Below are 25,169 nucleotides of genomic sequence, written 5' to 3'. Positions count from 1 at the left end.
AGTTATTAAAACTTGCCAGTTTTCAAGTTAAAATCAAAGAACATTTGGCATTTCCTTAAGAAAAGTTTTGGGAGTTTTGTTTTTTCCCAGTTGTATTTGCCTAATTTGTTTTTATATGTTATTTAAAATTTAGTAAGAATACATTGTTGTAGATTCTGAAAGTCATGTTAGTACTTTTCTCGCTTGCCTTACCACAGTGAAGACCAGCAGACATACACAAGGAGATATTTGTTCTTTATACCAGGATTCAATAGTAGACATGAGAACGGTTACCATCTTGGCCAGCTTTGACATGATCATACTATTTTTCTCCACCAGTCAGTCAGATAAGTTGGAGGGGTAACTGTGAGGATTTTATGTTTCTCTAAAGTTCTCAGATTGAGGCCTCTGTTTGCTTATCATGAGAAGGTACTTGGTTAGAGTTTTCAGAGGAGGTTATATATAACCTTTGAAGGAGCTCTTTATAGCCTAGGAAGTTATTTTATTTCTACTTAAAGCTAAGGTCTTTATTGTTATTATGTGTTCATCCATAAACATTTTCAACTGTAGAATTTGTTCTCAGGAAATGTAAATGGCAATACTCTTAGATACCATTTTAAGTGGTGTTGAACCACCAAAATCAAAATTGGATGGGCTGTAACATTTCAGATCACAAATAATATTACTGAAGTCACTGCCATTATTGCCTAGTTTCCAGTTACTTGAGAACCTTCTGTGTTTGGTTGCTGGGATGTTGCCATGGTCACACTCTGTTGGTGTGGAGTGGCGAGTTGTGGAATCAGTGGCAACTCAGGACGCCCCGGCTTGGAAGTAGGCTGTCTGAGAAGTCTTCATTGTTTTGAAGCCACACTTGACATGGACCAGAAGGTTCTGAAGAGACTGGTGGAATCCATCAGTAAGAGTGTCAACTGTAAGTAGTGACCAGATACCCAGCACTGCCTGAACATCTTAAGTCAAATAAAAACATTGGGTAGTTGGCCATGAACAAGTGCTTTATAACCCCAAAGTAGAGTTCTTCTATTTTCTATCTAATATTTTGGTCATTTTAAAAATACAGGTAGTAAGTGAATGATAATCCCTGGACTTACACGGAAAATATTTCAGTCATCAGGTGTCCTAAAATACAGTACATATGTGGGAAGACTAGCTTGAGAATTTACATGACAGTGTAAATGCTAAAGGATAACGTGCCTACGGAGTTCTGATTTTATTATAGTCTGAACTTTAATAAGAGATTTCAAAGTATAAAGGTTTACTGTGACAACGTCCCTGAGTTCTCTGGCGCAAAAGCCACAGCAGCAAATGACTGCTGAACTTCACAAGATTGATAGAGACACATAAGGTGTTTTAGATGTTAAATATCTTGTTGCTTTTGCACATGGCAAGTGTTTATTAAAACTAATAGATTTTTTTTTTTTTAGAATTCCTTGCCCTGCCAGATTTTAAAAAGTAATCTTGTGAATTTTTGTTTGTGAAGCCTGATCACAAGCAATCCTGACTGATTTCTAAGAATTTGTTTCTAGACTTTGAGGAAGCACTTTCATTTCAGCCAGCTGTGTGGCCTCCTTATTGGGCGCTTCATTTTCCCTTGTGTGACCTTGGCAGGATGGCCGCTGCCTTGTCTGAGCGTCTCATTGTGGATATAGTTCAGTTTTCTCTTTTCTTGGTTGGATTTTAAATGATCTGAGCTCCTCAAGCACTCCTGGGTCCTGTTTCACTCCTGTTGACCTGCTGCTAAGTCACTGCGGTCGTGTCTGACTCTGCACGACCCCATAGACGTCGGTCCACCAGTAGTTGTCCTGCTACCCTAAAAATCCATTCAGCAGATTTACCCAGTGTTGAATGTAATAAGACATGCCTGCTGCTGATCGCCTGAGTTTTAGAGCACTCAAAAGGGAATTATGTTTACTTTGGAAATCTGACTTCTCTTCCCTTCCTGATGAAATTGTTTTTAGTGTTGTCTGCTACCCATATGTGTTTAAAATCATTGTTACTAATATTTGAAAGCAATTCTCTGAAATAGTCAGTAGATACGAGCATGTAAAACTTAATGAGAAAAAAAAAATTGAGACCTATATCCCATATAGTCTTCTACAAAGAAGATAAAGCTGTTTAGAAAAAAAGAAGTTGCAGTCCTTCCTTATTCCAAAGTTTTGACACTTGATAATTCTTAAGTTACTGTTAACAGTTCAGACCCTAAATACTTGAACAGCTAGTGACCAGGATAACCAGATTATTAACAGCTGATGTTTGTTGAGCTCTTCATTGGCAAGATACTGAAAAATGGTTTAGGTCCATCATCTTTTCTTGAAACAGACCCATTGAGGTAGGTGACGTTATCCATGTTCTTAGGTGAGGAAACTGCATCTTAGATTAAGTTGTTTGTGTAAAGTTACCCGGTCAGTGGACTTTTTGTGGGGGCTGAGCTAGTCTGATGTACACTCAGATAATCTTTATTTTTTCAAATTAATCAGCATTATAGTGCCTAATGGTCATTCTGTACCCTGTTGTACCATAGTAAGGGCACAGTGAAAAGTTGTGGAAATCAGTTCTCGTTCTTGAAGTCCTTCCAGTTGAGACCAGGATAGACAGTGTGCTCTCATGACTAGAATTTGGTTGATGATGGGTAGGGGTGGGAAGGACTAATAAGCTATTGCTGCTTTGGCCATCTCAAGAAGGGACTGTCTGTATTTCTCTTGGTGTTCTAACTGTGTGACAGAAAGTTGAAGCGATTTTTCCTGGGCTTTGCTTTAGAGCCTCTTAGGAGGGAGCCTTCATAATTTGCTAGGTTCCTCAAGTGCCACGTGGCCATCCAGTCAAGCTGCTACCATTGTGTGACTCCGTGCTCAGATCGTCAGCTGGTCATCTCCAGTGACCTCACAAAGGAAATTCACTACCTTGCCAAACACCTGTTTGCTTTTTTTTTTCCCCCCCAACAGATCTAGACTCTTGTTTTCTAGAGCTAATATGACTTCTGTCTTCATTTATACTGCTCTCTAGAGCTAATTGTTCATTTTAGTAACTACTAGCTTCATGTAGCTATTTAAATAAAATATGTAGAACTTAAAATCCAGTTTTGGTCACAAGAGCCACTTTTGGGGGTTTAATAGCAACAATTGGTTTGTGGCTACCAAATTGAACAGCACAGATATAGAACATTTCCATCATCTCAGAAAGTTGTAGACATTGCTGCTCTAGAGTCATGCAAAGAAATTATTCCGTTTTCCAAATAATGGCCCTTTAATCTGATGGGGGAGGCAGATAATTATCTCATGGTATATAGTAAATGGCTTCATGGGTGTGTAACCTGTGTGTTCTCATAGGACCCCATGCTAAGTTTAAGGCTCTGCTAACACTGACTTAAATAATTTTTTTTTTTAATTCTTTCTTGTATTTACTTATTTATTTGGCTGTGCCAGGTCTTAGTTGTGGCGTGCTGGGTCTTCGCTCTTCCTTGCAGCATGCAGGATCTAGTTCCCTGACCAGGGACCTAACGAGGGCCCCGTGCATTGGGTGCACAGAGTCTTAACCACTGGACCTGCATTCTCATTTTGCATTGGGCCCACACATTCTGTGGTTCACAGTGGCCGTGACCTCTTATTTGTGTAGTATGGTAGGAGTAGCTCCCCCATCAGCATAACCTAAAGGTTAATATTGAAAATGTAGATCCCTGAGTACCACCCTTGGTGTATTTTTAAAAAATCTCTTGTCAGTGGTGCCAAGCCTCCAGATTGTTCACGTCATGTATTCTTAGACACTATAAAGTTTGAGCGTCCTGATCTGAATTGTCTTTTCCACTTCAGGCTTCAATTCTGTAGCTTAATGTCAATCCCAGTTTGACAGTGAGTTGGGAATTGACCCAGTCTTTTTCACACAGATTGTCATTTTTATACTTTACGTACATTAGCAGACTTTTTTAAAGATAAGTGAAGAATTTTTAAATTATTTTTAGTAGTGTCATGTGGTTTCATTCATCTGATTTTTGGCATCTCAGACCTACTCTGAATCTTGACTCTCATCCAGCATATTCCTTAACTTCTCCAATTTACAAGTGATTGATTATCATTTATTTAGCAAACATGTATTGAGAGATTACCGTTGTCCTAGGCTCTGCTGGTTACTGAATAGATATTAAAAGAAGGGTAAGAGATTTTGCTAAAATCCCAAGTATTTAGTGAACTAAATTTCCCTGATCCACTCCTACCAGATGGAGGAAATAGTTAAATGCAGTATGGTTTGACTTTGTAAACTCCTGAGCCTGTCTTTTCTGAGCACTCAGGAGTTTTTAATACAATTGATCATCTTTTTTAAGACTTAGACCAGGACGACCTAAGGGCCCACTAGTCCAATATGTGGCTTTTTCTGTATTTGTGATATATAACATGAGCCAATGTGTGTGCATATGTAGGTTTGTGGTGCATACTTCCTAGCTGTGTCTGCTGAACAGGCTTTACTCTGGCACCACTACCATACTCATACTTGTGGTCTCCCAACCGTGTGGAGGTTTTTCCCAACAAACGGTTCTCTGTGATATTAGCTGAGTGTCCCTATAATTTAACACTACCTGGGGAGCATCAGATTCTACAGGTTAAGAGTTCAGTCCTACAAGACGGTACCCCACCAGATGCCAATCACAACTCCAGGTTATTAGCTGTGCTTCTGACCAACTGGCTACAAATCGTGACCCCCTCCTTTGTTCAGTTAATCTGCTAGAGCACCTCAGAGAATTCAGGATGCAGCTTACTCTCCAGATTACCAATGTATTATGAAAGGATATAATTGAGTAGCTGGACGGAAAAGATACACAGAGCAAGGTATGTGGTAAGGGGTGTGGAGTTTCCAGGCTTTCTCTGGACACCTTTGTGTGTTCACCAACCCAGAAGCTCCCCCAAGCCCCACTTTTGGGTGATTTTATGGAGGTTTTATTACACAGCCATGATAGATCATTAACTCGATTTCCAGCCCTCCTCTGGAGAAGGGATGGAGGTGGAACTAAAATTTCCACGCTTTTAAACGACTTGGTTTTTCTGGTGACAAGCTCCCACCTAGGAAGAACCAACAGTCACCTCATTAGAACAAAAGACATTCCTGTCAACAAGGAAATGCTAAGGGATTTAGGAGCTCTGTGCCAGAAACCAAGGGGAAAGACCAATTTTTTTTTCCCTGCCTGTTATTCCACACGGATAATACAAGATGGGACTGGCGAGTAGTGCCAGAAAGCAAGGAAGTGTTGCAAAGGGGTGAGGGCATGTGAAAGAGAAGAGCCAACTGGAAAGCTCCCAGCGACCGAAGCTGAAACAACTTGGGCAGCAAGATTGTTGATAAGTGACATAGTATTGGCCTAAAGTAAACATATGTGACTTCATACTGATGTAAATGATTTAAAAAAAGGAAAAGAGACAAATCTTTCTTTGAAGAATTTAATAGTATAAATACCCCTGCCCTGTGAAGTGGGGTTTAATTAAACCTTTATCATGAGAGTCTGGCTTCTAAAGAGTAGAGAAAGGGGAAGTAGACTCAGTGGAGAAACTGTCAGCTGACTTAGCCGGGTGATCCTGCTCAGCGGCAGGGATGCCTCATGTTAGCGTCATGTATCTGATAGGTGACAAGAGCAGCGCTTCACCCTCTAGTCTTCTTCCCCAAAACACAACCACACTTTAAGTACGAGGAAAGCATTAGGCAAACCTAAGTTGAGAAACATTCTGCAAAATAAAAACTGTCAAGGTTATGAAAAGGACTAAGACTGAAAACCTGCAGGATTGGAGGAGACATGAGAGCCAAATGGATCCCGCATGGGATCCTAGAATGTAAAAAAAAAAAAAGAAACTGGTGGGAAAATGGGTGAAATCTATAATTTAGTTAATAATGTGCCAATGTCAGTGTATTAGTTTTGACAAATGCCCCATGGTTGTGCAAGATGTCAGCAGGAAGAAACAGTGAAGAGTTTATGGGAATCTTATTCTGGCCGCATCTCTTACATAAAATACAACTATTCCAAACTAAGAAGTGTAGTGAATAATGGGTCAATCTCTAGTTTATGAACACCATTCTCATTGCCCACAGTTTCTCAAGTATCATTTACAGCAGTTCTTTGACCACACGTATAAGGTCTTTAGATATAATGAAATGAGCTGCATAGATAAAACTCAGAGGAAGTTACTACTTGCTGCAGACTGTGTTTAAAATCCTTGATTATTTGGCTGGATAACTTGTATTTGATACAGAGCAGTTCCTGACTCCTGACTCACTCTCTTCAGATATCCGTTTTGCATCGCTGTAACACTCACACGTGAATTCTCCTTCAGAGTTGAGCAGGGCTAGTTTCAGGCAAACGTTCATGTAATGTGTGTGCCATACGGGGTGTCCACACACCTGAGCTGTGTTTCTCCTCATATTCCATAAAAGAAGGGGAAAAAAGACGTTTTTTGTCCTCAGAGCACCTGCAGCCCCTTCTGTGACCAAGTCTTGAAAAGGCACATTGCTTTATTTCCACTGTACTCTTAGTTGAAATGGTGGTCAAAAAATCCCCCTAGTTTTAGTTGAAGGAGACACAAACCCCATCTTTCTAAGGGAGAAGTATCAGAAGTCTCATTGTAAGAAGAGCACATGAGTGGGACAGAATTTAAAATTATCTGGGAAAGTATAACCTGTCACATCTGAATTGACCATTCATAAGGCAGTTTCAAGACTCCACTGACAAAGTGATCCTCCTTAAATGCAAATCTGATCCTGTTAATTTGCCAGCCAAAATTTTTCAATAAGCCCCTCTGTAAAGTCAAACAGTTCTGCCACCTAGCTGCACCAAACCGTCTGTAGCTCTGAGAATATGCCACCCTGCCTTCAAACTGCCTCCTCGTAAATGCTTACTCCTGTGACTGCTTTAGCTCAAGTGACACCTTTTCCTGGAGCCCCGTTTTATTCACTTACTGCCTTTCCCCACTTAATGATTCCTTTCTTTGGGTCACTACCAAACACTTTAATCATAGTGTTTGTAACACTTTTATTTCACTTCTTTGTCTCTTGACCAAAGTGTTATAAATTAAGGGCAGAAATGATGGTGTATTCATTGCCTAGGTTCATGGGAAGCCCTTAATAAATGTTTATTAGATGGATAAAAATGACCTTTATGTCAAATTTTGGGGCTATGTATGAAGCCTGAGAATCTAATTCAGTTCATAAATATTAGGTATCTTAATTGTTTATTCTATAGATTCATCAACCTTTTCCCTGAGAGTTAAGTCATTCTGACCATGTTAGAAACCCTAATGTAAACTGCATGTTTGCTGTCAGTTCTCATTGGTTTCTGTTGGGTAACTTGAAATCATCTCAAAGACAAAATCTAAAAATATTTCTTCCTCCACCCTCCCCAAAAGAGGGAGGGAGAAGAAGGAAGAGAGAAATGGAACTAGTAACCAGCTTCCCTCCTAACTCTTAGTTCTCTCAAATTATCTTTAATTCATAGAATCAGACTTTTAGAAACTGAGGGAATCTCAGAGATCATCTAGAATAATACTCAAATTTTACAGGTGGGGACTCAGGCATAAAGAAGTTGAATTGTGTTAAGTCAGCTATGTAGGATAAGAAATGGAAGTGGAACCCAGATACTTAAGTCCAGTACCCCCAACCCACAAAGCCTAATCACTTAGTTCTCAGTTCGGACAGTGCATTAGAGTCACCTATGTGCTTCTTAAACAGCATATCAGGCTCCCTACCTGCTTTCTGACGTCATTTCTGTGGTCCTAACCAAAGCTTATTGTTCCAAGCCAGGCTTCTAGGCTTCCAGTTTTCCCCTTCAATACAACTTTGACAGGTGGGTTTTCTTAAACCACTTCTCAACCCTTACAGCATAGAATTAGCTGAGCTTTTGTTTCAAAGGTAGCTCCTGGACCCACTGTTAGTAACTGTGACTTAGTAGGTCTGGGGCAAGGCCTTTGACAAGCAATGAGAGGTGGATGATTTTCATACAGAGGCTCCAAAGATGATACCTGCTCCAGTAAAATAAACGTTGATCTTCTGACCAGGCATTCAAGGCTCTCTGTCAAAAGCCTGTCCTCTTCAGTCTTGTTTTTCACTTCTTTCCAACTTGCTGTGCTCCCAACAAAACACAATTCAACGTCAATCTCAGTTCTTTACTTGACTCATGTTGTTCCCTCTTCCTGGAGTTCTCCACTTCTTTACCACCCTGAATACATTCCTTTCTGGGTAAATGCTCTGCATCCTTCAGGGCCCAGTTCAAAGTCTACTCTAAAATAGCACAACCCTTTCTCATACAGATTTCTCTTCACATGTCGATAGTGGGGAGTGTTATATGACATCATTTAACATTTACATACTGTCTTAATGAGACATCTGAGTGGCATCTATCTTGATTGTGTGAGCTCTTAAGTAACAAGTCCATGTCACAGTTTTTAAACCACTAGTGCATCAGAGAAACAAAATAGCTAATTAATAAAATATATTTAATTGGGTTGGAGAACTCAAAGGTTAAATCTAAGTTGTATTTATTTGTATTTTCATTTTACAGTCAAAAAGAGTGAAATAGAGTGTCTCATAAGAATTTTTCACAACGTGGTGGGAAGAGGTGATATGAAACTTGCTAACGCTGGACTAGATCGTAACACATTTCGAGTGATCCTGCACAGCATATTCGGAATGACTGATGATGTGCTAATGAATAGGGGTAAGGGGTCATGGAGACTGAAATGGGCCAAGGTGACATGGCAGGGGTGTGTGTGTGTGTGTGTGTGTGTACACACACACACACATATATATATATACACACATATATTCAGTTTTCACCAAAGACTGAAATTTTTTAATGTAAAAACTATAAATATAATTCTGGTAGTGCTACTGATTTAGAACAGTACATTTGATTTGATCATGAGGATGGATTTTATTATAAACTCACTCAAGTTGTCTCATAGCTGTAGTACTTTGAGAAAGAACCAGTAATGAACTAAATAAGCTGGCAGTATTTTTTTTTAAAGATAAGTTTGTGGTTTCCGTTGTCTTTGGATTCCTATGCTGTAGACATGTAAAATATGTAAAGACATGTTGACTTCTTCAGCACAATAAGAAAATTACTCATTGTATTGAAAAAAGTTAAATAATTTTATATTTAAAATAGGAAATTATATAACGTGATCCAGTCAGTTTCAGTAACAAACTTTAAGTCTTGATGTGTGTATACACCATGAAGACAATATCATGTCATGTGGTGGCGCTCAGTTATATCCGACTCTTTGCAACCCCCATGGACTGTAGCCCACCAGGCTCCTCTGTCCATGAAATTTTCCAGGCAAGAATACTGGAGTGGGTTGCCATTTCCTTCTCCAGGGGATCTTCCTAACCCAGGGACTGAACTCTCATCTCTTGCATCTACTGCTTGGCGGGTTCTTTACCACTGAGCCACCTGGGAAGTCCATAGTCAAAATAATTAATGTTTCCATTACCCCCAAAAGAGTAAATAATATTTTATTTTCTATAGGATAATACCAAGATTTCATTGGTAATTTTTAAAATAATGTATTATTTTACTAATTGGTCTTTAGGTATAATACAAATTCTTTAGAACAGGATTTTACCACTCTTTTCAGAGTAGTAAAAATTACCACATTGATTATCTACATTGTTGGTCTTTTTTCCTCAAAATAGCCATACAAAACATCACAAGTGATGCTCATCATTAACCATGGGGAGGAGAATGGCTTCTTTCTGTAAAAATCTGTGGGAAATATACTTCCAGTTATTTTTGATTCTTTCAAGAAAGATTGTGCCAAAACCTTTTGTCCCCCTCTTTTTAGGAGGAAATACTTTTTTTTTTCTATTCATACTACTCTTGAATAATAGCTATAAATTACAATACACTAACACATTCTTTTTCTTTCAGTATTTTTTGCATTTGACAAAGACAATGATAACTACATAAATGTGAAAGAGTGGGTTAAAGGACTATCAGTGTTTCTTCGAGGGACTTTTGAAGAAAAGCTGAAGTGTAAGATTTCTATATAAATATTAACATATAGTCAATTTTATATTTAATTAATCCATAAATTATTTTTTTAATATAAATTCAATGTTATTCTCTATAGCACTCCTGCAAAAGTAGTTCATGAGAGTTGGGAAAAAAAAGGCCGATGAAATGAGCAACCTATTTTATAGGAGAGTCCCTAGAACCAGGACTCTTACTTCACTAGTTCTGTAACAATCGGATACCACCAAGGATGGCTCTTTGGCTCAAGGCCTGGGCAGGTAACAGCAGCTACAGGTCAGGACGGGTGCCAGCTATGGTCATAGGCAAGGCTGAGATCTCTGGGGCTGTGTCTGGGCTCAGCAGGAAACGGGCCTTGAATATGGGCAGCCACAGTAGTTCACAGTGGGACTATTGCTTATCTTTTCCTCTGAGAAAGTATGAGGGCTTAACACAAAACAAGGTAGAGCACGCAACTGTCAGACATCAAAACTATTGTTAGAAGAAGTGCAGGTAAATAAAGAGAGGGAATAAGACTGAGGCAGTGAGACCCCAAAGGAAGGAAGTATTATAAAGGGAGCTTCCTACAGAAAAGCATCGTTAGGAATTCCAGAGACGAAAATCTCGCAGTTCACAATTTCATAGCGCTAGCTCTGGCTCACCTCACCTGTACCCCTGAAGTGATGCATGTTTTCTATGTTTGACACCTCCTGTGCCAGGATTTGGGGTGTGAAACCTAGAAAGAGAATAGGAACAATTTTAAACAACAGTGTTCAAGGGAACAAATGTCAAATTACTTAGGAAAAACTGCAGAGTTCTAAGTATGTAAGCAAATTTTTATCCCTTCTGCCACTTGATTCTGGATTTGAGATGTTCAAAAGAAAATCTCTAAGTTAAATACATGTTTTTAAAATGATAGTAACATTTTAAAGACTCATCAACTGTATTTGACATTTATGACTTTTGTTTCTCTTTTATTTGGGGGAGGTGTTTTTTTTTTCCTTAATACTTAAAAATTTGAAGTATAATTGACATACTGTTGCTGCTGCTAAGTCGCTTTAATCATGTCCGACTCTGTGCGACTTCATAGATGGCAGCCCACCAGGCTCCCCCGTCCCTGGGATTCTCCAGGGAAGAACACTGGAGTGGGCTGCCATTTCCTTCTCCAGTGCATGAAAGTGAAAAGTGAGAGTGAAGTCGCTCAGTCGTGTCCGACTCTGCGACCCCATGGACTCTCCAGGCAAGAGTACTGGAGTGGGTTTCCAGTGCCTTCTCCAATTGACGTACAACATTGTATAATTTCTTTTTTTACTTACATGTGTTTCCCCCCACTTTTCTCCAGTCTAATTTTCACAGGATACCATTAAGTATAGTAGTAGTCACTTGTTCCTTATAATTGCAGTGTTCTTATACAGAAGCCTCACTGAGAAATGAAAAGTGAAGTTTCGTGAATGTAAATTCTTGTGAAAGGGTTTGTGACGAAGTGCAGCCAGACATGATGAATTGCTGTTGTTTAGTCTTTAAGTCATGTCCAACTCATTTGCCACCCCATGGACTGTTGCCTGTTATGCTCTCTGTCCATGGGATTTCCCAGGCAAGAATACTGGAATGGGTTGCCATTTTCTTCTCCAGGATCTTCCCGACCCAGGGATCAAACCCACGTCCCCTGCACTGGCAGGTGGATTCTTTACCACTGAGCCAGCAGGGAACCAGGGTACAATGAATAGCACCACACTATCAGTGTTTCTTTCCTTTTCTAATCCCACTGCCTAGAAATACTTCATGTATTATATATTTCAAGACATGTTAATTTGGGGAAAATACTATTTCTAGTAGGGTTGTGTCACAAGCTCATATATGCTATATATTAGAAAAATGCAACAAAAGAGCTAACCTGATACTCTGGAATTTAATACATGGTTTTTTTTCTTCCTCCCTCCCTCCCTCCCTTCTTTTCTTCCTATCTTGCTCTTCTTTCTTTCCTTGTCTCTGTCCCTCTCTCCCCTCCCCCTCCCTTCCTTTCTTTCCAAAAACATTTAATCAGATGACTAACTCAAGTAGATTACTGACTACTTCTCTGCTATATTCCCAGGACCTGAATAAGGTCCTTTGAGGGATGAAGGTATGATTAACTGTAGTAGTGCTTCCATGGTGCAGTGGAAATCATGGAAATCGTTCTCCAGGGAGAGATGGATCATTCTGGATAGTGAAATGGGCAGTCTCCAAGGAGACGACAGACTCACTACCCAAATAGATTGAAAAATGTTTTTTGTCAGTGATATAGTAATGTGTATGCACTGGCTTTTTTACTCTGTGTAAGAAGGAAATTATAGCAGTAAGATACACATACATATTTATATGTGTATATATGAAAAGAAAGACTATTCACATATGTGTGTGTGTGTGTATATCTCACAAAGGATATTTAGTCTTGTTGAAAGATTTATAAAATTCTCCACTGTGTAGAATGTTGTTGTTCAGTCACTAAGTCATGTCTGGCTCTTTGTGACCCCAGGGACTGCAGCACGCCAGGCTCCTCTGTCCTCCACTTTCTCCCAGGATTTGCTCAAATTCATGTCTACTGAGTCCACTGAGTCTAGACTGTAGATTGTATAAACTGTTTCTATCCTTCTTTAATTACATACTGAAATAACTGAGAAGACTAATGACATTTTAACTGCTTTTATCCATATCTATTAACTTCTTATGCCTTGAAAAGTTTGTTTCGAAGTTTACTATTTCAATGGTGACGGTTACATTTCTCGAGAGAGAATATATGACATGTTGAAGACTAGTCTGCACCAACAGTCACCTGAAGAAGAGGCTGATGAAGGAATAAGAGAGTTGGTAGATATAGCATTGAAGAAAATGGTAAGAATAAAAAAGGTGTAATTCACTATATCCAGTCAAGTGGATGTGAGAAAGCTGAAGTAATGATTTGTTTCCCTACGTACTGAATGTAACCTTCGTGAGGGCAGGGGTTCTTGTTTGATCTCTGCTCTATCCATTGCCTAAAACAGTGCCTGGCTGACAGTGGTTACTTCATAAATATTTATGGGATGGCTGGGTTATTAAATGAAGCACTACATTAAATGAGTGTTATTTTTATTTATTATTGCACTATCAGTAAATCCTCCTATCTGGGAAGGAGGGTGATAGATTTAGTTCTTTTAAGATTGAATGCCACTGTAGTCTGTCTTCATGACCTTTGCTTTCTCATCCATCTCAACACTCATTATAATGAAGTAACCCGTATAAAGTGCTTGCTACATGCTGGGCCCTTCACAGAAGTGTAATATTTAAACATGTTTTATCTTCAAAACAACAGCATGAAGTAGAAAATATTATCTCTATTTTGCAGGTGAGAAAACTGAAGGGCAGATAGGTTTATACAAGGTCATGATGGAAAATGAGGTGCAAAATTTATCTTTCAGTGAAACCAGTAACACCTCTTGATTATGGCCGTAGTGATTTCTTTTTCTTCCTGTGACCCTAAACTGGATACCAATGGTTTAAGACTGAGCCCACCAGGGTCCAGCTCACTACCTGTTTGGAGTTCAGGAAGTAAGCGATGAGACGGTCTGCGGAGTCTCAGATTCAGCTAACAGACCAGAGGGTGTCCTCTTCCATTGGAAATGCTCAGTAGCCACTGAGAGGTGGGAGGGCAGACTTCTTGAGACAGTATCCTTCCCAGTACCACACCCACGCCTTCTTTTAAAATAGGTGTGTTGTTTTTTTTTTGTTTTTTTTTTTTTACCTACTTGGCTGCACTGGGTCTCAGCTGCAGCACATAGGATCTTTAGTTGCAGAGTGCAGGATCTGGTTCCCTGAAGGGTGACTGAACCTGGCCGGGCTCCCTGCGTTGGGAGCATGGAGCGTTAACCACTGGACCACAAGGTCCACCCACCCCCTTCTTTTGGAAAGAAAATGTTATGGAGTGAATCTTTTTCTGAAAATTATTCAAACCTTTCTTTAATTACAGCCCCCCAGCAACCTTGATTTAGTTATGCCCAGAAGTGAAAAAATAAGGACCTATCAAGTCAAATCCAAATTGAATGAAGCAGTTAAAACTATTCATAATCTATGCACGTGATTTAGTAAACTTCCCATAGTCCCTGTCATGAACACTGCATCCCAGCCTGGCCTGCCTGCTTCCTGACTTGTATTCCGGCTTACTGTCATAATCCATGCTGAGCCATTCCTCTGCTTTTCCTCCCCACCTATCTACACCCCAACCATCCTTAAGGGCCTAGCGGAAGTCTGCTAGCTTCTTCTCATGATCCTAGTCCTTCTTGCTCTCTCAGTGCCTGCTCCTTATTAAGCAACTTCACTTTTACACATTTTACGTTATATCCTTGTCTCAAGTTTAAGAGATGCTTTGTGAAACAAGACCAAAATTAAGAATCTTTGGCACTATTTTCATCACAAAAGTAGCAGTATGATAACAGGCTTCCTCTAATTTTCTGTTTTATTTCCCCAACTCGGGTTGAAGTCCTTTAAGGATTTTGATTATTATTATTTCCTTATCTGGCCTCACCGGGTCTTAGTTGTGGTGTGCGGGATGCTAGCTGCCGGCCCACCAGGGAAGCCCCCCAAGGGACAGGGTTTTACATGCCTAAGGTAACGCTGGGGCTGCTGTGACAAAGTATCATACTCTGGGTAGATGAAACAACTGGAGTTTATTTCTCACAATTTGGGGAGTCTGAGAAGCCCAAGATGAAAGTGAACCTGCCAAGCAGGCTCACTTCCTGGCTGAGAGCTCTTCTTGCCTTGCTGACAGCCGCCTTCTCAGTGAGTCCTCACGTGGCACAGAGAGGGAGCTTTGGCCTTCTTTTTACTCATAGGGACACTAATAGCACGTTGGGGCCCTACCTTCGTGACCTCATCTAAACCAAACTTACCTCCCATAGCCCCCACCTTCAAATATGATCCCATTGCAGTGGTTAGAGCTCTAATTTGGGAGATGTGGAGAGACATTCTATTCATAATATCAGGTATTAGATTAAAAGGAACAAAGTTGCCTCCATAAATAAGCATCTTTTGACGTGTGCAGGTAGTGCCTACGTAAGTGTGAACTTGTTTGAATTGGTAAAATCTTTTATTCTAGTTATTTTCCATGCAGAATTAAAATTAACTACTCTGTCATTTACCAAGAAATCATCTTCCTCTCTAGGATTATGACAACGATGGCAGGATATCTTTTGCAGATTTTGAAAGAGCAGTGAAAGAAGATAGACTTTTGTTGGAAGTGTTTGGACCATGTTTACCGGATGCAAAGGTACAGTGGCAGCAGCGAATTGGTTTGGGGGAAATTTTCAAAGGATCTGAAAAGAAATACTTGATAGACACTTACCTCTACAGGGTTCCAACCTACTGCTGAAGTTCAGGCAAGCAAGGTCTCTGCCCCATCTCAGCATTTGGGACCCAAGATGGTAGTGACAAAGGAATTATACTCAAGACTCTCAGCTTTTAACCACCTTCAGTTCAGTTCAGTTCAGTCGCTGTCATGTCCGACTCTTTGCGACCCCATGAATCACAGCACGCCAGGCCTCCCTGTCCATCACCATCTCCCGGAGTTCACTCAAACTCACGTCCATCGAGTCGGTGATGCCATCCAGCCATCTCATCCTCTGTCGTCCTCTCTTCCTCCTACCCCCAATCCCTTAACCATACACAATTCCTAATATTCTGGATGTTAATATTTTCTCCCTCCAAACCCAAGGTATATTGGCTTGCTTGAGATACAACAGCAAATACAGAGTGGATTCAGCAAGAACCCATCAACTGCTAGGAGAAAATTTGATCTCTTTCTCATTTGTTGTCAATGAGAATACACTTTCAAAAATTTTAGACACATGCATAGTACTTTATAGTATTTTATTTGTGCTCAAAAAGTATTTAATTTGACAAAGGTTTTCTGAGCCAGAAGAGCCGGCTTGATAATTGACTTCACTATTTCTTATTCTTCCTTTGAGCAACTGTGCTTTGCAAACACGTGCCACAGGAAGAAACTTTTTATTCTCTGCAGTAATTTAGACGGGTGATTTTGTGGATGAATTTGCATAACATTAAGCTATCCTGCATAGCTCAGTTGGTAAAGAATCCGCCTGCAATGCAGGAGATCCCGGTTTGATCTCTGGGTTGGGAAGATCCCCTGGAGAAGGGAAAGGCTACCCACTCCAGTATTCTGGCCTGGAGAATTCCATGGACTATATAGTCCGTGGGGTCACAAAGAGTTGGACACAACTAAGTGACCTTCACTTTCACTTTAAGCTCTCCTTATGCAGATTCATCCACCGAAATGTTAAGCTATCCTTGGTTTTCGCTGGTGGCTCAGACAGTAAAGAATCTGCCTGCAATGCAGGTGACCTGGGTTTGATCCCTGGGTTGGGAAGATCCCCTGGAGAAGGGAATGGCAACCCACTCCAGTATTCTTGCCTGGAGAATTCCTGCAAAGAGCAGCTTGGCAGGGTACAATCCATGGCATCACAAAGTCAGACACAGCTGAGCAACTAACACTTTCACTTTCAAGCTATCCTTAAGTCATCTCAGCTTGTCCTGCTGTAGTTCATCCCCACATTTTAACTGTCTGGAAACCTGTATTAAAAATCAATGTGTTAAAGGCAAACTTCTTTTTAAGAGGACTGATGGGTTAAACAGTATAGAATAACAGACTGGAGTAAGTACTTAGGTTCAGATGGAACCACCAGGGTTCTTCAGCTGCTCCCCTAGAGTCCATCCATAGCCCAGTTATCTAGAGTCTTACTACTCCAAGTAAGACTGTGGACCACTGGTACCACTTAGAAACTTGTGAGAACTGCATTCTCAGACCCCTCCTCAAACCAGCGGAATCAGAACCTTTTTTTTCTTTAGTGTGTGACACAATTAAGGTTCATTTTCTCTCATGTCATGGTCCATCTTGTGTCTGTGGCCAGGGATGGGGAGGACTGCTGGCCTCCATAGTCATAGAAAAGGTCAGGGGCACAGAACCCACAGAGCAGCTCCTCCCTTCAGGACTATCAGAAAATTTTTAATTGACATAAAATACACCTGTCATAAAAGCAACCCACTCTAGTACTCTTGCCTGCAAAATCCCATGGATGGAGGAGCCTGGAAGGCCGCAGTCCATGGGGTCGCTAAGTCGGACATGACTGAGCAACTTCACTTTCACTTTTCACTTTCATGCATTGGAGAAGGAAATGGCAACCCACTCCAGTGTTCTTGCCTGGAGGATCCCAGGGACAGGGGAGCCTGGTGGGCTGCCGTCTATGGGGTCACACAGAGTCGGACATGACTGAAGTGACATAGCAATAGCAATGTTAAGCATACAGTTCAATAGTGATAAGTACATTGATGCTATTTTGCAACCAATCTCCAGAACTCTGCTCATCTCGGCAAATTGAAACTCTATACCCATTAAACAACTTCCCAGTCCCATCACCCACCAGCCCTTGCCACCACCATCTGAATCTGCATTTTAATAAGACCCCAAGGAAGAGACTCAGAACACCTAAAAGTCTGAAAAGCTGATCTAGACAGCAACTTGCTCTAATTCTATGCTGAAGTCGCTAATATATTTTTTGACGAAGAGTGCCACAGAAAGTACAGTTAACCCTTGAACGATATAGGTTTGAACTGGGAGGGTCCACTTGTATGTGGAATTTTTTTCTATTAATAAATACATATATGATCCACTGTTGGTTGAATCTGAGGATACAAAACAGCACATACGGAAGGCAGACTGTACAGTTACATGTGGATTTTTGCGTGGAGGGTCAGCAACCCTAACCCCACACGGTTCAAGGGTCAACTGTATGTAATTATCTCACGAGGAAGTAGGGCCAGTCCCCTTGCCTGCAGCTTCTTTTAATACCATCCACAATGCAGTGCCATCCTAGCAAGCTCACGTAACGTCATAAATGAAGGTGAAACTTTCTAACCTTTATGTTCAAATTCAGTCCATTAGGCAAGAGACCCTTAGGCTCGGGAGAGAAGAAAAAGAGACACCATCTGGTATGGGCCTCTTCTGTTACTGTTATCAGCAAATAAGAAAAAAGGGAAACAGCCTGGACATACTTGGACTTCCAATTATGTGGCCCACTGACAGGAAAAAAATGTGGGAAGCAGTGGTGAACGTCTAACATTTACAAACACTGATTTGTTTGTGCCTCAGACGAAGTAGATTATCTCTGAAGTTAACTAAAGCATATATGCTGCTCATTTCAGCTGTAACAGTTTATTAACTTTTTTGCTTTACAGAGTTGTCTTGATTTTGAAGCCCTGGCATTCCAACACACCCTGACTTCTAGTTTTTGAATGTTACTCACCCAAAATTATTAAAATCAGAAACAGATCCTGGTTGCCTGTCTTTATATTGTTAAGTACCTATATTTGCTTCAGTTGGTTTACATATAGTGATTGCAACATGAGAAATAATGTTGTAATGAATGATTTCTATAATATTAAGTATGGATCCACATAACATCAATTGATATAGTAAGTAGTAATAAACTAATTAATTAGTTTAAGTTAAGCCAACAACCTGAGATCTTGGCGCAAATGTTGTGAATCAGCCATTCACAGTCCTCTTTTCTCCTGCTTCCTCAAGAACAGGAACAGAAAGCCTAAACACCTGACATTCTACACTCTTCTGTCAGGAGCAGTGGGCCCAATTCCAGCCAAAAAGGTGTAACCAAAGTCACGGAGTGTAGGCTCTGGGAAAGTTTTATTTTTTTAAAAGGGACATAATTGGCTGGCATGTTCTTTGTTCACAATAAAATAATTTTAAAAGATGAAACTAAATTAGACAAGTAGCTTGAATGAAACTACAAAGAATAACAGTGCATTAAAAAAAAAATACCAGCAGTAAAATCTCTTCAAGAATCCAAATGACAGCCGAAAAATAAAAAATAGTCCTTTAAAAATATTAATTTACTGCAGGCGATTTATATCCTCCTCCTTTGTTTTAAAGGACGACTTCTATGCACATCTTCCACTTTGTCCTCTGGAGGCTTGGGCACAGATGAAATTACCTAGTTTTAAAAAGAGAACCACCAACAGTTTAACTTCTATAGCAGGAGAGTAATACACTGTTAGAAGAGGGAAGATGGACACCCGGGAGTTTAAGCCTCGCCATCACCACCTTTAAGGCAGGCAGTCCACGTTCAAGGTGCAGCCTGCAATCCAGACACAGAGCAGTCTTCTGTCCAAACACCGATGGGAGTGAGATTTTTAAAGCCAAGAAAAATTTTCAGGGGAGAAAAGTAAATGTATGCTCTACTTTAACATTCCTTTATAGATCTGTTATTTTATTAAGTCACTTTTAATTTTATGAATACAGAGAGATACCCTGGTTTTGTGTAACTTGAAACACGGATAATGTTTGATATATTCAGAGACAAGGAGGCTCTAGCTAGGATGGTGGAAGAAAAATGTAGAGAAATAAACAAAAATGCTAGAATCCTCAATTTCTCAGGGAAAAATGAAACCAAATACATCAGAACAAAGTAGACAATGTAAGTTAAAGCACACACAACAGTCTTCACTTAAAATGGAAAATTACTAGAATCTGACATAACTGTATTTAGTATTTTTTCTTCTACACTTTCTAAATCTAGGATTTGGACCTAACTTTTTTCTTGAAAACACAGTCGACTCTGGCTAAGACAACTATGTGTGTGTCTGTGTCTATCTGCACCTGCAGGCTGGGCACCAGCACAAGCGAAAACAAGGCTCTAGAAGTTTAAGCATTAAAAAAAAGCTTAAGCAGAAAAACTGCGTCCCTCAGTTTTTATTAGTATAAAATAATTCCTTGTCCTTAACTGGATTTAACTTTGATGTTAAGAAAAGGTACATAAAATAATCTACCTTAGCCTTTCTTAATCACATTTGTGAAATATATGTACCACTATGTGAAAAACACTTTCTGAACCTGAGTTCAAGTACAAGAGAACGGTCTTTCTCCTTCGGATAATGATTTCTAAAGGCTTGCCCCATAGTCAGGTATCTTTCAAAAGCTATCTCAAATGTTAACTTTTATTTGTGCTTAGAAAATGGAAAATGATAATGTAAATGACATTAAAAAACTACTACTTAAGGAGGACCATCTATCAATAGGTCTTACGAAGTTAGAATTAAAATGCAGACCTTCAGGCCTAATCTTTAGAAATCTCACCTTCTTCTATGATTATCAAAGAAGCAAAATAAGCATTTGAATTTTTAAATTTGTAATTGTGAACTTGAGAAATAAATTATAATAATTTCCCCTCAGTGCAGTAGTTCTCCACATTGGCTCATATTAGAACTATCTGAAGAGGGATAGTTTTGTTTAAAAAGGGAGGGCCTGGGCTCCATTCTCATAGACTAATCTGACTGAAACTACTGCTTTTATATTTTCTACCTAGAGTAACATAAAACATATTTAAAGAAAGGATTAAAGGTATCAAAACAAATACATATCTGTAAGTCAACTTCAGTTACTTCAACATATAATTGTAGGAAAACATCTAAAAATTAAAAATGGAAAAAAAGAGAATGACAATACTGAAGTTCCTACAAATAATTCTCCACTTAGCTGGTAGTCCTTATAACCAAACTGTCTCTTACAAGTTTCTTTTTTAAACGATCTTACCTCTTTGAGTTTATTCCGAATTAAATTCGCTGTTGTATTCAAGGAGTCATCATGCATGTCCACTTTAGGAATGTCTGGTAACTGGGGGCCAATCATAACCTCGTTACTACTTGTGCCTGCTTCAAGAAGGGTTTCACGTTTGCAGTCATCTTCTCGTCGTCTTTTCCGCTCCTGCAGTTGTGTTGTCCTAGGCATAAACCTGTCAACTGCCTCTGAAGGAGCGAGAGCCTTCTGTGCGCCGTGGCGGGCCAATGACTTTTGTAAAGTTTTCATCTGCATTTTCTGCAGAGAGTCACAGTGGTCACAGTGCCCCAGTGTGTCATCAGAGTTTCTACCATCCTGGGAGGAGTTTGATGGTCTGTCTACATATTCTCCTGATGAACATTTACACTTTGGGGAGAAATAACACAACGGCAACTCAGGAGAATAAGGAAGACAAAGATCTGAGTTCCCAGTAGATGTGTTCAGAGAGGCTGCAGGAAATCCAGATGTCTTTGAATGGAAGTCCCCTCTAAAATCTTTGGCATCTTTATGCTTCTTTGTCATGTAATGGTCTGTATGTTACAATTGAAAAGGCAGGGAAAGGGAAACAGAAATGGTTCATTTACTCTTTTCATCACATAGAAACAAGTAATTTTAAAAAGAAACATTAAGATGTTAATGAATGCTACCCTAAAAAATTTCTTCTTGAACAAGTACTGTATTTACATGGGTTAAAAGCTAAAAAGGTCATCTGTCCAGTCTTCTTCCCCTCCCACTCAGCCCTCTAGTTCTCCTATAATACCCACTTTTCTGTATCTGCTTTCCAGTTAACTCTACATCTTGGGGAGTTTTTCCATGTTATTACACAGAAAACTTTATATCTTCAGAGTACTTTTACTATTTGAACGTATTATGCTTAGTTTGTGTTTGTGGTTTTTAAAGAAAACAATATGCTGGGTCCATATCTTATCATTTCTTTCGCCACACATACAGGTTTTCCTGGAACCAGTTATTTACACATTTACCCAGATTACAGTTCAGGGCCTATGAATGACCAAAGACTCCCAACAGCTCTTGCCAAAATTTCGGGTAAGTTTTCCACTTCTCGCTTCACACTGCCAGGTGCCCCTTACCCAATCAGTCAGAAACTCATTATAGTCAATGGCTTTTTAGACACTGTCTTTGTCTTTTTAACCAAAGGGTGAAAATCTGGTAATTTGAGCCGCTAGAATTATTCAGATTTCAGACCACACACACTATCATAGTCCAGTGCTGACTCCTCTCGTTCTACAATCCATGAACTAGATTCTGTGACTCCATTCTGTGCACTGGGAATTTGTGTCCAGGGCAACTCTATTAGAAACATGGGGCATCTGGCCAGCTGGTGTTGATGAAAGGGGAATTTTCCCACTGTTTTCAGTTTTAGATTCGCAGTGCAAACTGGTCTGCACATCAGAAGTTGTTTCTCACTGCCTTTTGGTCAAAGCCTTAATTCCTCAGCATGGACACAGGCCTTTCAGGATTCACTTACTGTCCCCTTTATCTCAGATTCACATGTCAGCTGCTGTGTTGTGGTTATATTACTCACAGTTCCTTAAAATGCATGACGCTCATTTATTCCTCTGGCCCATCTTTCCATCTGTTCCTCTCCCTTTCTGGGTAATGTCTACTTTCCCTTCAGAACTCAGCCACCATTCTCATCCTGCAGGAATCTTCCATGAAATAACATCTATCCCTTCCCAGGCAAGATTACATAACATTCTGTAAAGAAAAAACTTCGTAGCTTATAGTCACTAGACTGGGAAAACTCTAGGAGGGTAAACTCAGCAAAATGCCTGACACATTGGAGGTGTTTAGTAGTAGGCTTTACATACCTTTATTTTTAGTCATTCTTGCTACATAAGCATTCCTCTCTTGTAATTTCTTTCTGGTTTCTTCAACTGTTTCAAATTCTGGAGCATAGCACACATGAAGCAAGCCACCAAAGAAACTCTGCTCATCCATTTTTCTCTTGGCCATCCTAAGCAGAAATTCACGATACCATGGTTTACTTAGGGTGAAAGCTTAACCAGCATACAATGCATTGATCTAAAAAGCAAAGTCCAGACTTTGTTGTATACATAAATCCTATAGCTTCGGAGCTGCGATGCTCTGCACGTGAATGGTATTGACCCTACTGATCCACTGCATATTCTTTCAGAGCCTTTTTCCCCCTCTCCCAAGAGTCTTCATAGGTTTTAAGCTAAGTTTTCCAAACATATCCAGACTCCCTTTAACCAACATAAGATTCAGCTGGTTGGCCTGAGGTACACAATCTGTGGTCATGAAATAGAGATTCTGTGTTAAAAGGCCCTCAAAAATTAGCTCATGCCCAGCTTAGCCTTTTTAGCACAATGTGTTCCTATAATGGGGTTCAAAGATAAGAAATTAATAAAAATATTACAATTATAAACATTTAATAATGGAGAAAACACAAATATATAACAGTAAATGAGAAAAGGAGAGGATAGTATTCATTTAATGTATACTTACTAAACATCTATGACTGGCCAGGAATTACTACGAAATTAAGTACTTCTGTGTCCAAGGTAAATGGTAAGAAATATTCACTGAGATTTTACCATGTGCCAGGCAGTGGCCTAAATGCTTCACTTGAAATCACACTTCTCAACATCCCTATGATGACTCTGAGGCATGGGGAGATTATTTGTCCAAGCTCACCTTGGTTTGTGGAGCCAGGATTCAAATCCACATGTCACACTGTAAAAGGGGTGTGGGAGATGCAAAAGCTTCATGGAATGAATACACAATAAGGAAATATACTTCCCTAACCATGAGGAGCTGGCAAGTTGGTTAGGGCAGTGAGATTATACATAAGAGCAACTGGAGAACAATATATGACCCATATACCCCAGTACTGTTTGTAGCACAGAAAATGTGAATTGTAATAGCCAGGGAAGGGATGGGTCTTGAAGCAAATTAGTGACAAGAATATAAGATGAGGCATTTCATATTTCCCTTACTACAGCAGAGGATTTATGCTATTCAGAAGAAAAAAAAAAAAAGATGGGGTCAATTCATATAGGTGCATAACAAGAAACCTAACAGCTAATGTTGTTTACCGCATTCTGAGCAGGAGGCATCTGCTAAGCCCTCTACATGGATTATCTCATTTCATCCTTACACATTTTATAGGACAGGAAAACAGGTTTAATGGGATTAAATAACTTGTCCAAGGTCATCATGTTAGTAAGCAGTGGAACCTGAAAACTTAGTCCAAACCCAGTTTTTAATCTACCACACTACAAGACAGAAAATGGTTACACATGGGGATGACCTAATGGACAGACTTTTGATAAAGCTAACACTTACATTAAGAATACTGGAGAAAAATAAAAAGCCATGTTAGATTACTGAGTAATTCATGAAAGAATGAGGGAGGCCAAAATGATAGCAATGGGAACAGAGGAAATGAGACACTGCCTGACTTGTATATTACCTTGCGCTTTGTAAATTGAGAAATTTAATAAGATAAACTTCTGTAAAGTCTTCTGCTGGGTATTCATCTAGAGCATTATACTGTTCAATTGCACCATATAGAGCAAATCGCTCAACTAATTCCTTCATTGCTCCCACGGCAGGAACTCCTTGTATTAATAAGTACCAAGACTCCAAATTGATTGTATAGACCTAAAAGAAATGCACACGCATTAAATGTGTTTCACAAACAAGCCTAGGACAACCTGTTACTATTCAAAACAAACAAACAAACAAAAACCCTGAAAACAAGAACTACTCTGTTCAGGTCTGCAGAAAAGGTGTTTTTGTTTTTGTTTTTAATCTGCCCTTCTCTTTGTAGAAACAATAAGTCACCCTACATGTGAGGGCTTCGAGCTAAAGCACATAATAGACTACCTCCAATCGACATGTCTTCAGAAGCTGCCTCGGTAAATGTTACAGGAAAGAGTTAAATATTCACTACTGTAAACACGGAAGATACGACTAAAACACATACCCCGTTTTCACGGAGCTCCAACAGTTGACTAAAGAGGCCGCGAGAGTATCTGCTACCTGGGTACCGGCGTCCCTCACACTCATCTCCAGCAAATGGATGTGACCGCAGCCTTTCAAGACTTTATTTACATTAACTGGGCGTGTGAAGCTACAGCTTACATAAAGCTACCGACGACAACGAATGAAACCAAAATCACTTTACCTTCACAGCGCGAGGCCGTCGGCCCTCCCGATACTTGGCTCTCGAGTCACACACAGCCCTTTGGACGTGGTGATCGAATACGCCCCCAACTTGCCCTCCACTGGACGCCATCTTGCCGGCTTTGGCCCTCGCAGAGACGACAACATCCGCCTGTTGCCCTCCTGATTACCCAATCAGAGAGAGGGATGGGTCAAGGCGCGCCGAGATTGGCTGAAGGAGCCACAGGGTTGGCCATCGTTTCCTGTGAGCAAGTAGGCGGCGAGCGAGCTGCCGCCCTCCAGCGGCGCGGCGGAGAGGCCCGGCGAGCCGGACTGGGCTGGCCTGCCGCTCCAGCTCCCGAGGCGCGGCGGGCGCGAGGGGCGGGGCCT

At 40.2% G+C, this 25,169-nt stretch overlaps 2 protein-coding genes across 6 annotated transcripts; one reads left to right on the top strand and one right to left on the bottom strand.

Annotated features, from left to right (window-relative positions):
• The first annotated feature begins 783 nt into the window (after nucleotides 1-783).
• Nucleotides 784-18,326, top strand: LOC101114349 (calaxin-like). Of its 3 annotated transcripts, none has more exons than XM_012176324.4 (6): nucleotides 784-910; nucleotides 8,525-8,680; nucleotides 9,893-9,997; nucleotides 12,693-12,844; nucleotides 15,147-15,251; nucleotides 18,233-18,326. In XM_012176324.4, the coding sequence occupies exons 1-6, from the start codon at nucleotides 856-858 to the stop codon at nucleotides 18,287-18,289; spliced, it is 630 nt and encodes a 209-aa protein (XP_012031714.3). In that variant the 5' UTR covers nucleotides 784-855; the 3' UTR covers nucleotides 18,290-18,326. The 3 variants fall into 3 exon arrangements, with proteins under 3 accessions (XP_012031714.3, XP_012031713.3, XP_027824246.2); XM_012176323.4 differs by having other exon boundaries at nucleotides 17,932-18,326; XM_027968445.2 differs by lacking the exon at nucleotides 8,525-8,680 and having other exon boundaries at nucleotides 17,932-18,326.
• Nucleotides 15,836-24,924, bottom strand: RBM48 (RNA binding motif protein 48). Of its 3 annotated transcripts, XM_004007713.6 has the most exons (5): nucleotides 24,802-24,924; nucleotides 24,085-24,275; nucleotides 22,460-22,605; nucleotides 20,604-21,157; nucleotides 15,836-19,005 (listed from the first exon to the last, which is right to left on the bottom strand). In XM_004007713.6, the coding sequence occupies exons 1-5, from the start codon at nucleotides 24,910-24,912 to the stop codon at nucleotides 18,919-18,921; spliced, it is 1,089 nt and encodes a 362-aa protein (XP_004007762.1). In that variant the 5' UTR covers nucleotides 24,913-24,924; the 3' UTR covers nucleotides 15,836-18,918. The 3 variants fall into 3 exon arrangements, with proteins under 3 accessions (XP_004007762.1, XP_060270435.1, XP_060270437.1); XM_060414452.1 differs by having other exon boundaries at nucleotides 15,836-21,157; XM_060414454.1 differs by lacking the exons at nucleotides 24,085-24,275; nucleotides 24,802-24,924 and adding an exon at nucleotides 23,307-24,078 and having other exon boundaries at nucleotides 15,836-21,157.
• Between the last annotated feature and the right edge of the window lie 245 nt (nucleotides 24,925-25,169).

The sequence above is a fragment of the Ovis aries genome, chromosome 4 (assembly GCF_016772045.2).
Source record: "Ovis aries strain OAR_USU_Benz2616 breed Rambouillet chromosome 4, ARS-UI_Ramb_v3.0, whole genome shotgun sequence".
Taxonomy (NCBI): domain Eukaryota; kingdom Metazoa; phylum Chordata; class Mammalia; order Artiodactyla; family Bovidae; genus Ovis; species Ovis aries.
Note: the sequence above shows the minus strand (reverse complement) of the source record. Positions and strands in the feature narration are given on the sequence as shown.

What these genes read in the sequence shown, in the direction of transcription:
- LOC101114349 (XM_012176323.4), top strand. Translation starts at nt 856, where the DNA reads ATGGACCAGAAGGTTCTGAAGAGACTGGTGGAATCCATCAGTAAGAGT. An exon ending in TGATGTGCTAATGAATAGGG is followed by an intron (nt 8,681 to 9,892) that starts GTAAGGGGTCAT and finishes TTTTTCTTTCAG; the next exon opens with TATTTTTTGCATTTGACAAA. An exon ending in TTTTGAAGAAAAGCTGAAGT is followed by an intron (nt 9,998 to 12,692) that starts GTAAGATTTCTA and finishes TGCCTTGAAAAG; the next exon opens with TTTGTTTCGAAGTTTACTAT.
- RBM48 (XM_060414452.1), bottom strand. Translation starts at nt 24,912, where the DNA reads ATGGCGTCCAGTGGAGGGCAAGTTGGGGGCGTATTCGATCACCACGTC. An exon ending in CTCAATTTACAAAGCGCAAG is followed by an intron (nt 22,606 to 24,084) that starts GTAATATACAAG and finishes ATTTCTGCTTAG; the next exon opens with GATGGCCAAGAGAAAAATGG. An exon ending in AAGAATGACTAAAAATAAAG is followed by an intron (nt 21,158 to 22,459) that starts GTATGTAAAGCC and finishes TGTAACATACAG; the next exon opens with ACCATTACATGACAAAGAAG.